This window comes from Triticum aestivum, chromosome 1B, assembly GCF_018294505.1.
Source record: "Triticum aestivum cultivar Chinese Spring chromosome 1B, IWGSC CS RefSeq v2.1, whole genome shotgun sequence".
In the NCBI taxonomy this organism is placed as follows: Eukaryota; Viridiplantae; Streptophyta; class Magnoliopsida; order Poales; family Poaceae; genus Triticum; species Triticum aestivum.
This window is the reverse complement of record NC_057795.1, coordinates 505,657,671-505,676,853: the sequence shown is the minus strand read 5'-3', so window position 1 is coordinate 505,676,853 and position 19,183 is coordinate 505,657,671. Positions and strand designations below refer to the sequence as shown.

The 19,183-nt window shown below is 46.8% G+C and overlaps 1 protein-coding gene across 1 annotated transcript; it reads left to right on the top strand.

Moving 5' to 3' along the window:
• Positions 1–1,021: 1,021 nt before the first annotated feature.
• Positions 1,022–3,206, top strand: LOC123135370 (uncharacterized). Its single transcript, XM_044554414.1, has 2 exons — positions 1,022–2,400; positions 2,504–3,206. The coding sequence occupies exons 1-2, from the start codon at positions 1,187–1,189 to the stop codon at positions 2,727–2,729; spliced, it is 1,440 nt and encodes a 479-aa protein (XP_044410349.1). The 5' UTR covers positions 1,022–1,186; the 3' UTR covers positions 2,730–3,206.
• The last annotated feature ends 15,977 nt before the right edge of the window (positions 3,207–19,183 follow it).

Here is a 19,183-nt window from a genome sequence, read left to right as displayed (position 1 = left end):
TCGATCTAGAAATTTGGATTTGACCTCATCACGTGAATTCGCTGATCATGGTTTACCACGGGACTTTGATGGAGCATGGCACTTTATTATGACTAATTGACCACATGATGCCTCTACGTGGCCACAAAGTTTTCCACTTCACTTGGTGGGTTTCATTTGTGAAGTAGGTGTGGGAGAAGTAGATAACTATCACTGGTGCGGTATAGATTTTGTGTCAACCACATATTAAATTTCCCCGCAACAAAAAAAACCACATTAGAAATTGACTAAAATTATTTTTAACCGGCCAGTGAATCAAGTTGGAACATAAATTCTGGTTTATTTCCAAAATCAATTATCTCTGGTCAAATATTAATTTCGTTTAAACTCACAAGAGAGGTAAAGTTACCATGAGTAGAACAAATACACAAGGATCGTCCGGCTTTATAATAAAGGTCCAAAACAAGTGTGATCAATAGGTCATAAAATTTCGTCGAAGAGGAGAAAACAGAAACAACAACAACGAACTAGACGTATAGAGTGACCTGCACATCTGTGGCTAAGTGCGCCGTGGCCTCAACAGCCGTGGCAACGGCATTGCCACGTGATCCCCATGATCATGCAGTGCCTACACGGTTGCATGATATGAACAAATTCCCGGTTATGATTCATGAAAACAAAATGTGTCCGCACGGTAAGTCTGGATTTTGAACTATGATTTACAAAGAACACAAACAGTTCAATTGACATTCAAACCTTCTTTACTTATGGGTTGAGTCCCGGAGTTGAACTCTACGAGTGTTCATCAAAGGGTTGAGAGATGTTCCTACAAAATCACAAAAAAGCTAAGAAGTGGATTTTCCACCCAAAAAGTGCCAAGATTTTTTGCTATGACCCAAATACGGTTAGAAGTTTTTTCATCTTGATCACACTACACTCCAAGGCACGAACAGTGACACTACAACTAGGCCGCTTCACGTTCACGGGAGGCCGGCCAAGACGGCAAGACGCGCACGCCCCTCCGGATCTCCTTGGTTAAAAGCCCCCGACGCGTTCCCTCCGTTTGCTCGCATCCAGCGAGTCGCCTCCTTCGACGGCCGTGCGCGGTTTTCCACACCTCCCTCGCGCTCGCGGTGCTGATCTCGAGGCCCAACCAGAGGCCGAGGGTTGTCGCCGCGCGCAGGGAAGGGGACCAGACAAGCTTGCCATGGGCTTCCAGGTGGCGGCCGTCGTGCCATCGCCGTGCCCGCCCTCGACTTCCTCGCGGTCCCCGTTCCTCGGTGGCGGCGGCGGCTGCGGCATGCTCGCGAGATCCTGGGCGCCCGGCGGTCTTGTGTCGCGCCGGCGAGGCGAGGGGCGGCCAGCGAGGTGCGCGCTGAGTGCCAGCATAGATGGCGTGGGCGGCGGGGACATGGAGTTCTTGAGGCGGATAGAGGAGCTGGCGGCGTCGGCGGGGGTGCGGACGGCGGGGTGCGGGTGGCCGCCGAGCCTGGAACAGAGCGCGAGCAGCGTCGGGCTGCCCCTGTCCCTTAGGATTCTGAAGCGGAAGAAGCAGCAGCGGCGGCAGCAGGTGCCGCCGCGGTCGCGGTGGGACGAGCGGCTGAGCCTGGGCTCCGCCGGCGAGTCGGTGGGCCGCGCCTTCTCCTCCATGGTGCTCATCGTGCGGGAGCTGCAGAGCTTCGCGCTGCAGCAGATGCTCTGCGACGACCTGCAGGCCGTCCTGGCGCGCGCCCACGGCGAGATGCAGGACTCGTTCGTCTGGCTCTTCCAGCACATCTTCGCCGGCACCCCGGCGCTCATGCTCTCCCTCATGCTCCTCCTCGCCAACTTCACCGTCCACTCGATGAGCAACAGCGTCGCCGCCGCCGCCGTCGCACCGACCCCGCCCGCTGCCCCGGCTGCTACGGTGGTCGACACCCAGCACACCGAGCCATCCAACCCGCGGTTCGACGCGGCTTCCGTCAAGACGTTCTCTGCTGGCCGCACTGCTTCGGTCGGTGGGGGTAGCGGGGGTGGCGGCGATGTCCGGCCCGTCGCGGGAGCTTCCGGCGACGACCGGGGGGACGAATCCCGCTACAGTCTAAGCCGCGTCGCACCACAGCAACTAACGCCGCTGGCGGGGACGGGCGTGGAGAATGTCGTGCCCGGCGCCGCCGCCGTGGACGAGCAGGCCATCTGGGAAAGGATGGTCGCGGAGGCCTCGAGCATGCAGGCCGATGCGCGCGCCGACGAGTTGACGGACCCGGACGTGCTGGGGAACCTGGTCGCGCCGGTGGAGGCGGAGATCGAGACGGAGGACGTCGGCGAGTACGCGCGGACGGAGCAAAGGTACAAGCTGGCCGTGTCCGAGGAGCCCAACAACTCGCTCATCCTCGCCAACTTCGCCCAATTCCTCTACATCACGCGGAAGGACCACAAGCGGTAGGTCCCCGCCTCCCCGGCCACGCCCCCCAACTGTTCGACGAATTGCCAGTTCAATTTTTTTACCGTGGTATTGATCTGTCAACGTGTCTGTTAATCGCAGGGCGGAGCACTACTTCGAGCGGGCGGTGCGGGCGGAGCCGACGGACGCGGAGGCGCTGAGCCGGTACGCGACGTTCCTGTGGAAGGCGCGGGACGACGTCGAGGCGGCGGAGGAGACGTACCAGGAGGCCATCGCGGCCGACCCCGGCAACGCGCACTACGCCGCTGCGTACGCGCATTTCCTCTGGAACACCGGCGGCGAGGACACGTGCTTCCCCCTCGACTGACGCGCGGAGGAGGGGCCGTGTTCTTGCGCCTGCCGCGGTGGAGGCCGGCACGAGGCGAGACGCCGAGAGCACGGCACCATGGCCAGGCTAGTGGGCGGTGGATTGGAGCTGGGCTAACACATCATGATCCGTTTACTTAGTAGATTGAGTAGGAGTGTTCAGGGGGCGGTGTGGTGGTGATCTGGGAGTCCGCGGTGCCGTGTTTCCCGCCCCGGGAATACGGCAGCCGGAGCTTTTGGCCGTGCAGATGTGAGGGCGAAGTCCCGATGAGCTTGTCGGTCATCTCCCTGGCATGCAATGGGTGGCTGTAGGCTGGTGGTGGCGCAGTGAGGAGGAAGAAGGGGGAGTGGTGGCACGGACGTTTGGATACGCTGCGTGTAGCAACTTGCGTCCGGTAATTATGGTGTGTAGTATATGAGCAAAAGAACAAGTGAATAATAAGAAGGTGATGGTGATCTCGGTGCAATCTTTCTCGGATGTTTCATATTTGTACTCTAGCCTCTGGGATTGGAGCGCCCAAGGTGCAAGTGAGAACGTTTTTTGGGCACAGATATCGATTTGTAGCTAGTTGCACGTTCCCGTTGATCGATTAGTGTTGCTAGCAGCATATGGTTACTGATTATCGCCGATGTTTAGAGCATCTCAAGCCGATCTTAAGTTTTTCGTTTCGACTCAATAAACAAGCCGATCTCAAGCCGATGTTTAGATCATTGGTGATGTACCAAAAGCTCCAACGTCTCTCTCATCTTCAATGATCATGTTGTGAAAGATGCAACATATCATTATTTTTTCATAGGACATGTGGGTTGCAATACTCGGAAGGACCACGAACAATGACAAAGTGCTTCCGAAGCACACCAAACTCTCTCTCAACATCCTTGTCAATTCTTGACACATTGCAAAGTGGGATCTCACGTTGCCTTCGATGGGTTTACAGTTTTCTCCCCCAATGTACTCCTCACTCCTCAGCTTAAACCATTCATCATACTTTTCCACAACTCTTGCAATGGTGAGGAAGAGACTTCAGTGCATCCGAAACCGACGATGAGAATACTTCTCTGGCTAGGCCGCATTGGTGTTGGAATAATCCTCAATAAGCTTCTCATGGCCATTTGCTCTATCTCGATTGATGTATAAGCGGTCGATTTGTGATCCTAGTGTCTTCGAAAGTCCTGATTAACGACCACAACACTGCTCATTTCAAATCGTCATCATCTTCTTCCTCCTCGTTCCACGAATGGTCGTTGAAGATCATGTCTGTCAACTCTTCATCTACACGATGCAATATCCTACGTTGATTTTGATTGCAAAAATAGAAAAACGTAAGGAAAATAGCTAAAAAACACATCTAAGCATTTCTTTGAAGACCTTGCGGGCGGAGAAGGTGAGAGCCTCGACATGCGACATTGGGCTGAATCTGGAGCTAGGGGTGGACGACGGGCGGGAAAGTAGGCCGCCGGCAGTTGACGGGTGGGCGTCAAATCAAACTCCCGGACGATGACAAAGCTTGCTGGTCACCTTCAAAGACCGTCGGTCTTGCCGTGAAAATGGCACCACAAAGCTCCTTGGTGGGTGCTTTACGTCATCCCCATCGTCCACTGACTTTGTTTGGGAACAAACGAAGCACCTCTGTTGTTTCTTTAGGCCACGAGATTGAAGCAGTGCAACGAAGATATGTGTCGATTCCGGTGAAGATGGAGACCGCCACGAGGGGGGGAGGGGGGATGTCGAAGTGGGGCAGGTGTCGTCGAGCCGACGACAGAGGCTGCGGGTGGACACAGGAGGCAACACCAACGTCCACGAGATGCACCGGGGGCAGGGGAGAGCCGGCGCGAGGGAGGGTCAAATCCTGTGGTGGCGTTAGAGCATCTCTAGCCGTTCGTCCCCCCAGGGGCTGGAAATAGCGCCGCTTGGGGGCGAACCGGCGATAAAATCGGCGTGGGAGCGATCCGGCTCCCAGCCGCTGCCCCCAGGCGCCGATTTAGGCCCACTTTTGGCGCAAGTTAGCCCACTTTTCAGCCCACTTTTGGCGGAAATAGGCACACTTTCGGCGCAAATTGACCAATTTCGACACATATTCTGCGTGCTTCGGCGCAAACTCAACAGAAACTATTATTATCACATAGTTCATCATAGAGAATCAATGGAAATCAAATATTTCAACAAATAGTTCAATACAAATTATATAGTTCAACAAATAAAAACTCATATTTCATCACACGTCGAGCTAGGCGTTGCCCTTGAGCCTCCATTGCTGCTCCACCAGATCCTGCTGTAGTTGTTGATGAACCTGTGGGTCTCGGATCTCCTGAATCATATTGAGGAAGGCAGTCCAGGTTGCCGGTAGCTGGTGATCAACATGGGCAAGAGGACCCTGCCTGTTATATGGTTCAGCGTCAAACACTCGCTCCTCCTGCTCGCTCTCAATGATCATGTTGTGCAAGATGACACAACAAGTCATGATCTCCCACATTTGATCTTTCGACCAGGTCTGAGCGGGGTACCGGACAACAGCAAATCAAGATTGGAGCACACCAAATGCCCACTCGACATCCTTCCTGCAAGCCTCCTAACACTTGGAAAAGTGGGAGTTCTTGCCTCCTGGCACAGGGCTCGAGATAGTCTTCACAAATATGGACCATCTCGGAGCCATCTGCTAGGTAGTATCCCTTGTTGTAGTGCCATCCATTGATCTCGAACTTCAACGGAGGAGAATGACCTTCAACAAGCTTGGCAAAGACAGGGGAGCACTGCAGTACGTTGATGTCATTATGAGTTCCTGGCATACCAAAGAAGAAGTGTCAAATCCAGAGGTCGTGTGTGTGGCCACTGCCTCAAGTACCACACTGCAACCGCCTTTGGCGCCTTTGAACATCCCCTGCCAAGCAAATGGACGGGTTTTCGATTTCCAATGCATGTAGTCGATGCTCCCAAGCATCCCAAGAAATCCTCTTGTTGCATTCTGTGCTAGAATCCGAACTGTGTCTTCAACATTGGGTGATCGCAAGTATTGCGGTCCAAACACTGCCACCACTGCCCTGCAGAACTTGTAGAAACACTCAATGGTCATGGATTCGTCCATGCGTCCATAGTCTTTTAGTGAATCACCAGGAGCTCCATATGCAAGCATCCTCATAGCTGCCGTGCACTTATGGAGCGAGGTGAATCCAAGTGTGTTGGTGCAAGCCTTCTTGCACTTGAAGTAGCTGTCTGATACGTCTCCAACGTATCTATAATTTCTGATTGTTCCATGCTGTTATATTATCATTCTTGGATGTTTTACAATCATTTTATAGTCATTTTATATCATTTTTTGGTACTAACCTATTGACATAGTGTCCAGTGCCAGTTGCTGTTTTTTACATCGCAGGAAATCAATATCAAACGGAGTCCAAACACAGCAAAACTTCTTGAGGATTTTTTTGGGCTAGAAGACATTCAGTGGGCAAGGAAGCACCTGGGGGTGCCTCGAGGGGGACAACACCCACCAGGGCATGCCAGGAGGCCCAGGCGCGCCCTGGTGGGTTGTGTTGGGGAACGTAGTAATTTCAAAAAAATTCCTACGCACACGCAAGATCATGGTGATGGTATAGCAACGAGAGGGGAGAGTGTTGTCCACATACCCTCGTAGACCGTAAGCGGAAGCGTTATGACAACGCGGTTGATGTAGTCATACGTCTTCACGATCCGACCAATCCAAGTACCGAACTTACGGCACCTCCGTGTTTAGCACACATTCAGCTCGATGACGTTCCCCGGGCTCCAATCCAGCAAAGCGCCGGGGATGAGTTCCGTCAGCACGACGGCGTGGTGACGATGATGATGTCCTTCTGACGCAGAGCTTCGACTAAACTCCGCGACGATATGACCGAGGTGGAATATGGTGGAGGGGGGCACCACACATGGCTAAGGAACGATCACGTAGATCAACTTGTGTGTCATGGGGTGCCCCCTGCCCCCGTATATAAAGGAGCAAGGGGGGAGGAGGCCGGCCCTAGGAGGGGGCGCGCCAAGTGTGGAGTCCTACTAGGACTCCCTAGTCCTAGTAGGATTCCACCTCCCTTGTTGGAGTAGGAGAAGGGGAAAGAGGAGGAGAGGAAGAAGGAAAGGGGGGCTGCGCCCCTTGTCCAATTTGGACCAGAGGGGGGGCGCATGCCTCCTTCCTTTTGGCCTCTCTCCTCTATTCCCGTATGGCCCAATAAGGCCCATATACTCCCCGGCGAATTCCCGTAACTCTCCGGTACTTCGAAAAATACCCGAATCACTCAGAACCTTTCCGAACTCCGAATATAGTCGTCCAATATATCGATCTTTACGTCTCGACTATTTCGAGACTCCTCGTCATGTCCCCAATCTCATCCGGGACTTCGAACTCCTTCGGTACATCAAAACTCATAAACTCATAATATAACTGTCATCGAAACCTTAAGCGTGCGGACCCTACGGGTTCGAGAACTATGTAGACATGACCTAGAACTATTCTTGGTCAATAACCAATAGCGGAACCTGGATGCCCATATTGGCTCCTACATATTCTACGAAGATCTTTATCGGTCAAACCGCATAACAACATACTTTATTCCCTTTGTCATCAGTATGTTACTTGCCCGAGATTCGATCGTCGGTATCTAATACCTAGTTCAATCTCGTTACCAGCAAGTCTCTTTACTCGTTACGTAATGCATCATTCCGTAACTAACTCATTAGCTACATTGCTTGCAAGGCTTATAGTGATGTGCATTATCGAGAGGGCCCAGAGATACCTCTCCGACAATCGGAGTGAGAAAACCTAATCTCGAAATACGCCAACCCAACATGTACCTTTGGAGACACCTGTAGTACTCCTTTATAATCACCCAGTTACGTTGTGATATTTGGTAGCACCCAAAGTGTTCCTCCAGTAAACGGGAGTTGCATAATCTCATAGTTACAGGAACATGTATAAGTCATGAAGAAAGCAATAGCATTATACTAAACGATCAAGTGCTAGGCTAACGGAATGGGTCATGTCAATCACATCATTCTCCTAATGATGTGATCCCATTAATCAAATGACAACACATATCTATGGTTAGGAAACATAACCATCTTTGATTAATGAGCTAGTCAAGTAGAGGCATACTAGTGACTATATGTTTGTCTATGTATTCACACATGTATCATGTTTTCGGTTAATACAATTCTAGCATGAATAATAAACATTTATCATGATATAAGGAAATAAATAATAAATTTATTATTGCCTCTAGGGCATATTTCCTTCAGTCTCCCACTTGCACTAGAGTCAATAATCTAGTTCACGTTATCATGTGATTCAACACCAATATTCACATCTGTATGTGATTAACACCCATAGTTCACATCGTCATGTGATCAACACCCAAAGGGTTTACTAGAGTCAATAATCTAGTTCATATCGCTATGTGATTAACACCCAAAGAGTACTAAGGTGTGATCATGTTTTGCTTGTGAGAGAAGCTTAGTCAACGGGTCTGTCACATTCAGAGTAGTATATATTTTGCAAATATTCTATGTCTACAATGCTCTGCACGGAGCTACTCTAGCTAATTGCTCCCACTTTCAATATGTATCCAGATTGAGACTTAGAGTCATCTAGATCAGGGTAAAAGTTTGCACCGATGTAACTTTTACGACGAACTCTTTTATCGCCTCCATAATCAAGAAACATCTCCTTAGTCCTCACTAAGGATATTCTTGACCGTTGTCCAGTGATCTACTATTAGATCAAAATTGTATTCCTTTGCCAAACACAGAGCAAGGTATACAATAGGTCTGGTTCACAGCTAGCATACTTTATAGAACCTATGACTGAGGCATAGGGAATGACTTTTCATTCTCTTTCTATTTTCTGCCATAGTCGGGTTTTGAGTCTTACTCAATTTCATACCTTTGCAACACAGGCAAGAACTCTTTCTTTGACTGTTCCATTTTGAACTACTTCAAAATCTTGTCAAGGTATGTACTTATTGAAAAATCTTATCAAGCGTCTTGATCTATCTCTATAGATCTTGATGCTCAATGTGTAAGCAGCTTCATCGAGGTCTTTCTTTGAAAAACTCCCTTCAAACACTTCTTTATGCTTTCCAGAAAATTCTACATCATTTCCGATCAACAATATGTCATTCACATATACTTATCAGAAAAGTTGTAGTGCTCCCACTCACTTTCTTGTAAATACAGGCCTTTCCAAAAGTCTGTATAAAACCATATGCTTTAATCAACTCATCAAAGCGTATATTTCAACTCCGAGATGCTTGCACCAGTCCATTGATGGATCGCTGGAGCTTGCACATTTTGTGAGCACCTTTAGGATTAACAAAACCTTCTGGCTGCATCATATACAACTCTTCTTCCAGAAATCCATTCAAGAATGTAGTTTTGACATCCATTTACCAAATTTCATAATCATAAAATGCAGCAATTGCTAACATGATTCGGACAGACTTAAGCATCGCTACGGGTGAGAAAGTCTCATCGTAGTCAACCCCTTGAACTTGTCGAAAACCTTTTGCAACAAGTCGAGCTTAGTAGATAGTAACACTACTATCAGTGTCTGTCTTCCTCTTGAAGATCCATTTATTTAACATGGCTTGCTGATCAGAGCAAGTCAATCAAAGTCCATACTTTGTTCTCATACATGGATCATATCTCAGATATTATGGCCTCAAGCCATTTCGTGGAATCTGGGCGCTTCCTCATAGTTCGTAGGTTCATCATGGTCTAGTAATATGAATTCCAGAACATGATTACCGTACCACTCTGGTGCGGATCTTACTCTGGAAGACCTACGAGGTTTGGCAGCAACTTGATCTGAAGTTTCATGATCATCATCATTAACTTCCTCACTAATTGGTGTAGTAATCACTGGAACTGATTTCTGTGATGAACTACTTTCCAATAAGGGAGAAGGTACAATTACCTCATCAAGTTCTAGTTTCCTCCCACTCACTTCTTTCGAGAGAAACTTCTTCTCTAGAAAGGATTCATCTTAGCAACGAATAACTTGCCTTCGGATCTGTGATAGAAGGTGTACCCAATAGTTACCTTTGGGTATTCTATGAAGACGCACTTCTCCGATTTGGGTTCTAGCTTATCAGGTTGAAAACCTTTTTTCATATAAGCATCACAACTCCAAGCTTTAAGAAACGACAGCTTAGGTTTACTGCTAAACCATAGTTCATACGGTGTCGTCTCAACGGATTTAGATGGTGCCCTATTAAACGTGAATGCAGCTGTCTCTAATGCATAACCCCAAAATGATAGTGGTTAACCATTAAGTGAAGGAAATATGCCCTAGAGGCAATAATAAAGTTATTATTTATTTCCTCATATCATGATAAATGTTTATTATTCATGCTAGAATTGTATTAACCGGAAACATGATACATGTGTGAATACATAGACAAACATAAAGTCACTAGTATGCCTCTACTTGACTAGCTCATTAATCAAAGATGGTTATGTTTCCTAACCATAGACATGTGTTGTCATTTGATTAATGGGATCACATCATTAGGATAATGATGTGATTGACATGACCCATTCCGTTAGCCTAGCACTTGATCGTTTAGTATATTGCTATTGCTTTCTTCATGACTTATACAAAGTTCCTGCAACTATGAGATTGTGCAACTCCCGTTTACCGGAAGAACACTTTGTGTGTTACCAAACATCACAACGTAACTGGGTGATTATAAAGGTGCTCTACAGGTCTTTCCGAAGGAACATGTTGGGTTGGCATAATTCGAGATTAGGTTTTGTCACTCCGATAGTCGGAGAGGTATCTCTGGGCCCTCTCGGTAATACTCATCACCTAAGCCTTGCAAGCATTGTAACTAATGAGTTAGTTATAAGATGATGTGTTACAAAACGAGTAAAGAGACTTGCCGGTAATGAGATTGAACTAGGTATTGGATACCGACGATCAAATCTCGGGCAAGTAACATACCAATGACAAAGGGAACAACGTATGTTGTTATGCGGTTTGACCGATAAAGATCTTCGTAGAATATGTAGGAACCAATATGGGCATCCAGGTCCCGCTATTGGTTATTGACCGAGAATGGTTCTAGGTCATGTCTACATAGTTCTCGAACCCGTAGGGTCCGCACGCTTAACGTTATGGTGACAGTTTTATTATGAGTTTATAAGTTTTGATGTACTGAAGTTTGTTCGGCGTCCCGGATGTGATCACGGACATGACGAGGAGTCTCGAAATGGTCGAGACATAACGATTGATATATTGGACGACTATATTCGGACACCGGAAGTGTTCCGGGTGATTTCGGAGAAAACCAGAGTGCCGGGGGGGGGGGGGGGGTTACCGGAAACCCCCGGGAGAGTATTGGGCCTTATGGGCCTTAGGGGAAAGGAGAGAGGGGCGGCCAGCATGGGCCGCGCGCCCCCTCCATCCTCTGGTCCGAATTGGACTAGGAGGGGGGCGGCGCCCCCCCCCCTCTTTCCTTCCCCCTCTCCCCCTTCCTTCCCCCTCCTAGTAGGAGTAGGAAAGGAGGAGTCCTACTCCTACTAGGAGGAGGATTCCTCCTCCCTTGGCGCGCCCAAGGGGCCGGCCGGCCTCCCCCCTCCCTCCTTTATATACGGGGGCAGGGGGGCACCCCAAAGACACATAAGTTGATCTACGGATCGTTCCTTAGCCGTGTGCGGTGCCCCCGTCCACCATATTCCACCTCGGTCATATTGTCGCGGAGTTTAGGCGAAGCCCTGCGCCGGTAGAACATCATCATCGTCACCACGCCGTCGTGCTGACGGAACTCATCCCCGAAGCTTTGCTGGATCGGAGCCCGGGGATCGTCATCGAGCTGAACGTGTGCTGAACTCGAAGGTGCCGTACGTTCGGTGCTTGGATCGGTCGGATCGTGAAGACGTACGACTACATCAACCGCGTTTTCATAATGCTTCCTCTTACGGTCTACGAGGGTACGTGGACGATCACTCTCCCCTCTCGTTGCTATACCATCACCATGATCTTGTGTGTGCGTAGGAAATTTTTTGAAATTACTTCGTTCCGCAACAGTGGCATCCGAGCCTGGTTTTATGCATTGATGTTATATGCACGAGTAGAACACAAGTGAGTTGTGGGCGATACAAGTCATACTGCTTACCAGCATGTCATACTTTGGTTCGGCGGTATTGTGAGATGAAGCGGCCCGGACCGACATTACGCGTACGCTTACGCGAGACTGGTTTCACCGTTGCGAGCACTCGTGCTTAAAGGTGGCTGGCGGGTGTCTGTCTCTCTCACTTTAGCTGAATCGAGTGTGGCTACGCCCGGTCCTTGCGAAGGTTAAAACAACACCAACTTGACGAACTATCGTTGTGGTTTTTATGCGTAGGTAAGAACGGTTCTTGCTAAAGCCTGTAGCAGCCACGTAAAATTTGCAACAACAAAGTAGAGGACGTCTAACTTGTTTTTGCAGGGCATGTTGTGATGTGATATGGTCAAGACGTGATGCTGTATTTTATTGTATGAGATGATCATGTTTTGTAACCGAAGTTATCGGCAACTCGCAGGAGTCATATGGTTGTCGTTTTATTGTATGAAATGCAAACGCCCTGTAATTGCTTTACTTTATCACTAAGCGGTAGGGATAGTCGTAGAAGCAATAGATGGCGTAACGACAACGATGCTACGATGGAGATCAAGGTGTCGCGCCGGTGACGATGGTGATCACGACGGTGCTTCGAAGATGGAGATCACAAGCACAAGATGATGATGGCCATATCATATCACTTATATTGATTGCATGTGATGTTTATCCTTTATGCATCTTATCTTGCTTTGATTGACGGTAGCATTTTAAGATGATCTCTCACTAAAATTATCAAGAAGTGTTCTCCCTGAGTATGCACCGTTGCCAAAGTTCGTCGTGCCCAGACACCACGTGATGATCGGGTGTGATAAGCTCTACGTCCATCTACAACGGGTGCAAGACAGTTTTGCACACGCGGAATACTCAGGTTAAACTTGACGAGCCTAGCATATGCAAATATGGCCTCGGAACACGGAGACCGAAAGGTCGAGCGTGAATCATGTAGTAGATATGATCAACATAGTGATGTTCACCATTGAAAACTACTCCATCTCACGTGATGATCGGTTATGGTTTAGTTGATTTGGATCACGTGATCACTTAGATGACTAGAGAGATGTCTGTCTAAGTGGGAGTTCTTAAGTAATATGATTAATTGAACCTAAATTTATCATGAACTTAGTACCTGATAGTATTTTGCTTGTTTATGTTTGTTTGTAGATAGATGGCTCGTGATGTTGTTCCGTTGAATTTTAATGCGTTCCTTGAGAAAGCAAAGTTGAAAGATGATGGTAGCAATTACACGGACTGGGTCCGTAACCTGAGGATTATCCTCATTGCTGCACAGAAAAGTTACGTCCTGGAAGCACCGCTGGGTGCCAGGCCTGCTGCTGATGCCACTGACAACGTTAAGAACGTCTGGCAGAGCAAAGCTGATGACTACTCTATAGTTCAGTGTGCTATGCTTTACGGCTTAGAACCGGGTCTTCAACGACGTTTTGAACGTCATGGAGCATATGAGATGTTCCAGGAGTTGAAGTTAATATTTCAAGCAAATTCCTGGATTGAGAGATATGAAGTCTCCAATAAGTTCTACAGCTGCAAGATGGAGGAGAATAGTTCTGTTAGTGAGCATATACTCAAAATGTCTGGGTATAATAATCACTTGATTCAACTGGGAGTTAATCTTCCGGATGATAGCGTCATTGACAGAGTTCTCCAATCACTGCCACCAAGCTACAAGAGCTTTGTGATGAACTATAATATGCAAGGGATGAACAAGACTATTCCCCAGCTCTTCGCAATGCTAAAAGCTGCGGAGGTAGAAATCAAGAAGGAGCATCAAGTGTTGATGGTCAACAAGACCACTAGTTTCAAGAAAAAGGGCAAAGGGAAGAAGAAGGGGAACTTCAAGAAGAACAGCAAGCAAGTTGCTGCTCAAGAGAAGAAACCCAAGTCTGGACCTAAGCCTGAAACTGAGTGCTTCTACTGCAAGCAGACTGGTCACTGGAAGCAGAACTGCCCCAAGTATTTGGCGGATAAGAAGGATGGCAAAGTGAACAAAGGTATATGTGATATACATGTTATTGATGTGTACCTAACTAGAGCTCGTAGTAGCACCTGGGTATTTGATACTGGTTCTGTTGCTAATATTTGCAACTCGAAACAGGGACTACGGAATAAGCGAGCACTGGCCAAGGACGAGGTGACGATGCGCGTGGGAAACGGTTCCAAAGTTGATGTGATCGCGGTCGGCACGCTACCTCTACATCTACCTTCGGGATTAGTTTTAGACCTGAATAATTGTTATTTGGTGCCAGCGTTGAGCATGAACATTATATCTGGATCTTGTTTGATGCGAGACGGTTATTCATTTAAATCAGGGAATAATGGTTGTTCTATTTATATGAGTAATATCTTTTATGGTCATGCACCCTTGAAGAGTGGTCTATTTTTATTAAATCTCGATAGTAGTGATACACATATTCATAGTGTTGAAACCAAAAGATGCAGAGTTAATAATGATAGTGCAACTTATTTGTGGCACTGCCGTTTGGGTCATATCGGTGTAAAGCGCATGAAGAAACTCCATACTGATGGACTTTTGGAATCACTTGATTATGAATCACTTGGTACTTGCGAACCGTGCCTTATGGGCAAGATGACTAAAACGCCGTTCTCCGGAACTATGGAGCGAGCAACTGATTTGTTGGAAATCATACATACTGATGTTTGTGGCCCAATGAATGTTGAGGCTTGCGGCGGGTATCGTTATTTTCTCACCTTCACAGATGATTTGAGCAGATATGGGTACATCTACTTGATGAAACACAAGTCTGAAACATTTGAAAAGTTCAAAGAATTTCAGAGTGAAGTGGAAAATCATCGTAACAAGAAAATAAAGTTTCTACGATCTGATCGTGGATTAGAGTATTTGAGTTATGAGTTTGGCCTACACTTGAAACAATGTGGAATAGTTTTGCAACTCACGCCACCTAGAACACCAAAACGAAATGGTGTGTCCGAACGTCGTAATCATACTTTACTTGATATGGTGCGATCTATGATGTCTCTTACTGATTTACCGCTATCATTTTGGGGTTATGCTTTAGAGACGGCCGCATTCACGTTAAATAGGGCACCATCAAAATCCGTTGAGACGACGCCTTATGAACTGTGGTTTGGCAAGAAACCAAAGTTGTCGTTTCTTAAAGTTTGGGGCTGCGATGCTTATGTGAAGAAACTTCAACCAGATAAGCTCGAACCTAAATCGGAGAAATGTGTCTTCATAGGATACCCAAAAGAGACTATTGGGTACACCTTCTATCACAGATCCGAAGGCAAGACATTCGTTGCTAAGAATGGATCCTTTCTAGAGAAGGAGTTTCTCTCGAAAGAAGTGAGTGGGAGGAAAGTAGAACTTGATGAGATAACTGTATCTACTCCCTTATTGGAAAGTAGTTCATCACGAGAACCGGTTCCTGTGACAACTACACCAATTAGTGAGGAAGCTAATGATAATGATCATGAAACTTCAGATCAAGTTTCTACTGAACCTCGTAGGTCTACTAGAGTAAGATCCGCACCAGAGTGGTACGGTAATCCTATTCTGGAAGTCATGTTACTTGACCATGATGAACCTACGAACTATGAGGAAGCGATGATGAGCCCGGATTCCGCAAAATGGCTAGAAGCCATGAAATCTGAGATGGGATCCATGTATGAAAACAAAGTATGGACTTTGGTTGACTTGCCCGATGATCGGCAAGCCATTGAGAATAAATGGATATTTAAGAAGAAGACTGACGCTGATGGTAATATAACTGTCTATAAAGCTCGACTTGTTGCAAAAGGTTTTTGACAAGTTCAAGGGGTTGACTACGATGAGACTTTCTCACCCGTAGTGATGCTTAAGTCCGTCCAAATCATGTTAGCTATTGCTGCATTTCATGATTATGAAATTTGGCAAATGGATGTCAAGACTGCATTCTTGAATGGATTTCTAGAAGAAGAGTTGTATATGATGCAGCCGAAAGGTTTTGTTGATCCAAAAGGTGCTGACAAAGTGTGCAAGCTCCAGCGTTCCATTTATGGACTGGTGCAAGCATCTCGTAGTTGGAATAAACGCTTTGATAGTGTGATCAAAGCATATGGTTTTATACAGACTTTTGGAGAAGCCTGTATTTACAAGAAAGTGAGTGGGAGCTCTGTAGCATTTCTAATTTTATATGTAGATGACATATTATTAATTGGAAATGATATAGAATTTCTGGATAGCATAAAAGGATACTTGAATAAAAGTTTTTCAATGAAAGACCTCGGTGAAGCTGCTTACATATTGGGCATCAAGATCTATAGAGATAGATCGAGACGCTTAATAGGACTTTCACAAAGCACATACCTTGACAAAATTTTGAAAAAGTTCAAAAATGGATCAGGCAAAGAAAGGATTCTTGCCTGTGCTACAAGGTGTGAAGTTGAGTCAAACTCAATGCCCGACCACAGCAGAAGATAGAGAGAAAATGAAAAATGTTCCCTATGCTTCAGCCATAGGCTCTATCATGTATGCAATGCTGTGTACCAGACCTGACGTATGCTTAGCAATAAGCTTGGCAGGAAGGTACCAAAGTAATCCAGGAGTGGATCACTGGACAGCGGTCAAGAACATCCTGAAATACCTGAAAAGGACTAAGGATATGTTTCTCGTATATGGAGGTGACAAAGAGCTAGTCGTAAACGGTTACGTCGATGCAAGCTTTGACACTGATCCGGACGATTCTAAATCGCAAACCGGATACGTGTTTTTATTAAACGGTGGAGCTGTAAGTTGGTGCAGTTCTAAACAAAGCGTCGTAGCACGATCTACATGTGAAGCGGAGTACATAGCTGCTTCGGAAGCAGCAAATGAAGGAGTCTGGATGAAGGAGTTCATTTCCGATCTAGGTGTCATACCTAGTGCATCGGGACCAATGAAGATCTTCTATGACAATACTGGTGCAATTGCCTTGGCAAAGGAATCCAGATTTCACAAGAAGACCAAGCACATCAAAAGACGCTTCAATTCCATTCGGGACCAAGTCCAAGTGGGAGACATAGAGATTTGCAAGATACATACGGATCTGAATGTTGTAGACCCGTTGACTAAGCCTCTCTCACGAGCAAAACATGATCAGCACCAAGACTCCATGGGTGTTAGAATCATTACTATGTAATCTAGATTATTGACTCTAGTGCAAGTGGGAGACTGAAGGAAATATGCCCTAGAGGCAATAATAAAGTTATTATTTATTTCCTCATATCATGATAAATGTTTATTATTCATGCTAGAATGGTATTAACCGGAAACATGATACATGTGTGAATACATAGACAAACATAGAGTCACTAGTATGCCTCTACTTGACTAGCTCATTAATCAAAGATGGTTATGTTTCCTAACCATAGACATGTGTTGTCATTTGATTAATGGGATCACATCATTAGGATAATGATGTGATTGACATGACCCATTCCGTTAGCCTAGCACTTGATCGTTTAGTATATTGCTATTGCTTTCTTCATGACTTATATAAAGTTCCTGCAACTATGAGATTGTGCAACTCCCGTTTACTGGAAGAACACTTTGTGTGTTACCAAACATCACAACGTAACTGGGTGATTATAAAGGTGCTCTACAGGTGTTTCCGAAGGTACATGTTGGGTTGGCATAATTCGAGATTAGGTTTTGTCACTCCAATTGTCGGAGAGGTATCTCTGGGCCCTCTCGGTAATACTCATCACCTAAGCCTTGCAAGCATTGTAACTAATGAGTTAGTTATAAGATGATGTGTTAAAAAACGAGTAAAGAGACTTGCCAGTAACGATATTGAACTAGGTATTGGATACCGACGATCAAATCTCGGGCAAGTAACATACCAATGACAAAGGGAACAATGTATGTTGTTATGCGGTTTGACCGATAAAGATCTTCGTAGAATATGTAGGAACCAATATGGGCATCCAGGTCCCGCTATTGGTTGTTGACCGAGAATGGTTCTAGGTCATGTCTACATAGTTCTCGAACCCGTAGGGTCCGCACGCTTAACGTTACGATGATAGTTTTATTATGAGTTTATAAGTTTTGATGTACCGAAGTTTGTTCGGAGTCTCGGATGTGATCACGGACATGACGAGGAGTCTCAAAATGGTCGAGACATAAAGATTGATATATTGGACGACTATATTCGGACACCGGAAGTGTTCCGGGTGATTTTGGAGAAAATCGGAGTGCCGGGGGGGTTACCGGAAACCCCCGGGAGAGTATTGGGCCTTATGGGCCTTAGGGGAAAGGAGAGAGGGGCAGCCAGCATGGGCCGCATGCCCCCCCTCTTTCCTTCCCCCTCTCCCCCTTCCTTCCCCCTCCTAGTAGGAGTAGGAAAGGAGGAGTCCTACTCCTACTAGGAGGAGGATTCCTCCTCCCTTGGCACGCCCAAGGGGCCGTCCGGCCTCCCCCCTCCCTCCTTTATATACGGGGGCAGGGGGGCACCCCAAAGACACACAAGTTGATCTACGGATCGTTCCTTAGCCGTGTGCGGTGCCCCCCTCCACCATATTCCACCTCAGTCATATCGTCGCAGAGTTTAGGCGAAACCCTGCGCCGGTAGAACATCATCATCGTCACCACGCCGTCGTGCTGACGGAACTCATCCCCGAAGCTTTGCTGGATCGAAGCCCGGGGATCGTCATCGAGCTGAACGTGTGCTGAACTCGGAGGTGCCATACGTTCGGTGCTTGGATCGGTCGGATCGTGAAGACGTACGACTACATCAACCGCGTTGTCATAACGCTTCCGCTTACGGTCTACGAGGGTACGTGGACGATCACTCTCCCCTCTCGTTGCTATACCATCACCATGATCTGGCGTGTGCGTAGGATTTTTTTTGAAATTACTACGTTCCCCAACAATAAGAGACATCATAGATCGCACCATATCTAGTAAAGTACGATTACGACGTTCGGACACACCATTACATTGTGGTGTTCCAGATGGCGTGAGTTGCGAAACTATTTCACATTGTTTCAAATGAAGACCAAACTCATAACTCAAATATTCATCTCCACGATCAGATCGTAGAAACTTTATTTTTCTTGTTACGATGATTCTTCCACTTCACTCTGAAATTCTTTGAACTTTTCAACTATTTCAGACTTATGTTTCATCAAGTAGATATACCCATATCTGCTCAAATCATTTGTGAAGGTTAGAAAATAATGATACTTGCCACGAGCCTTAACACTCATCGGATCGCATACATCGGTATGTATTATTTCCAATAAGTCAGTAGCTCATTCCATTGTTCCGGAGAACGGAGTTTTAGTCATCTTGCCCAAAAGGCACGGTTC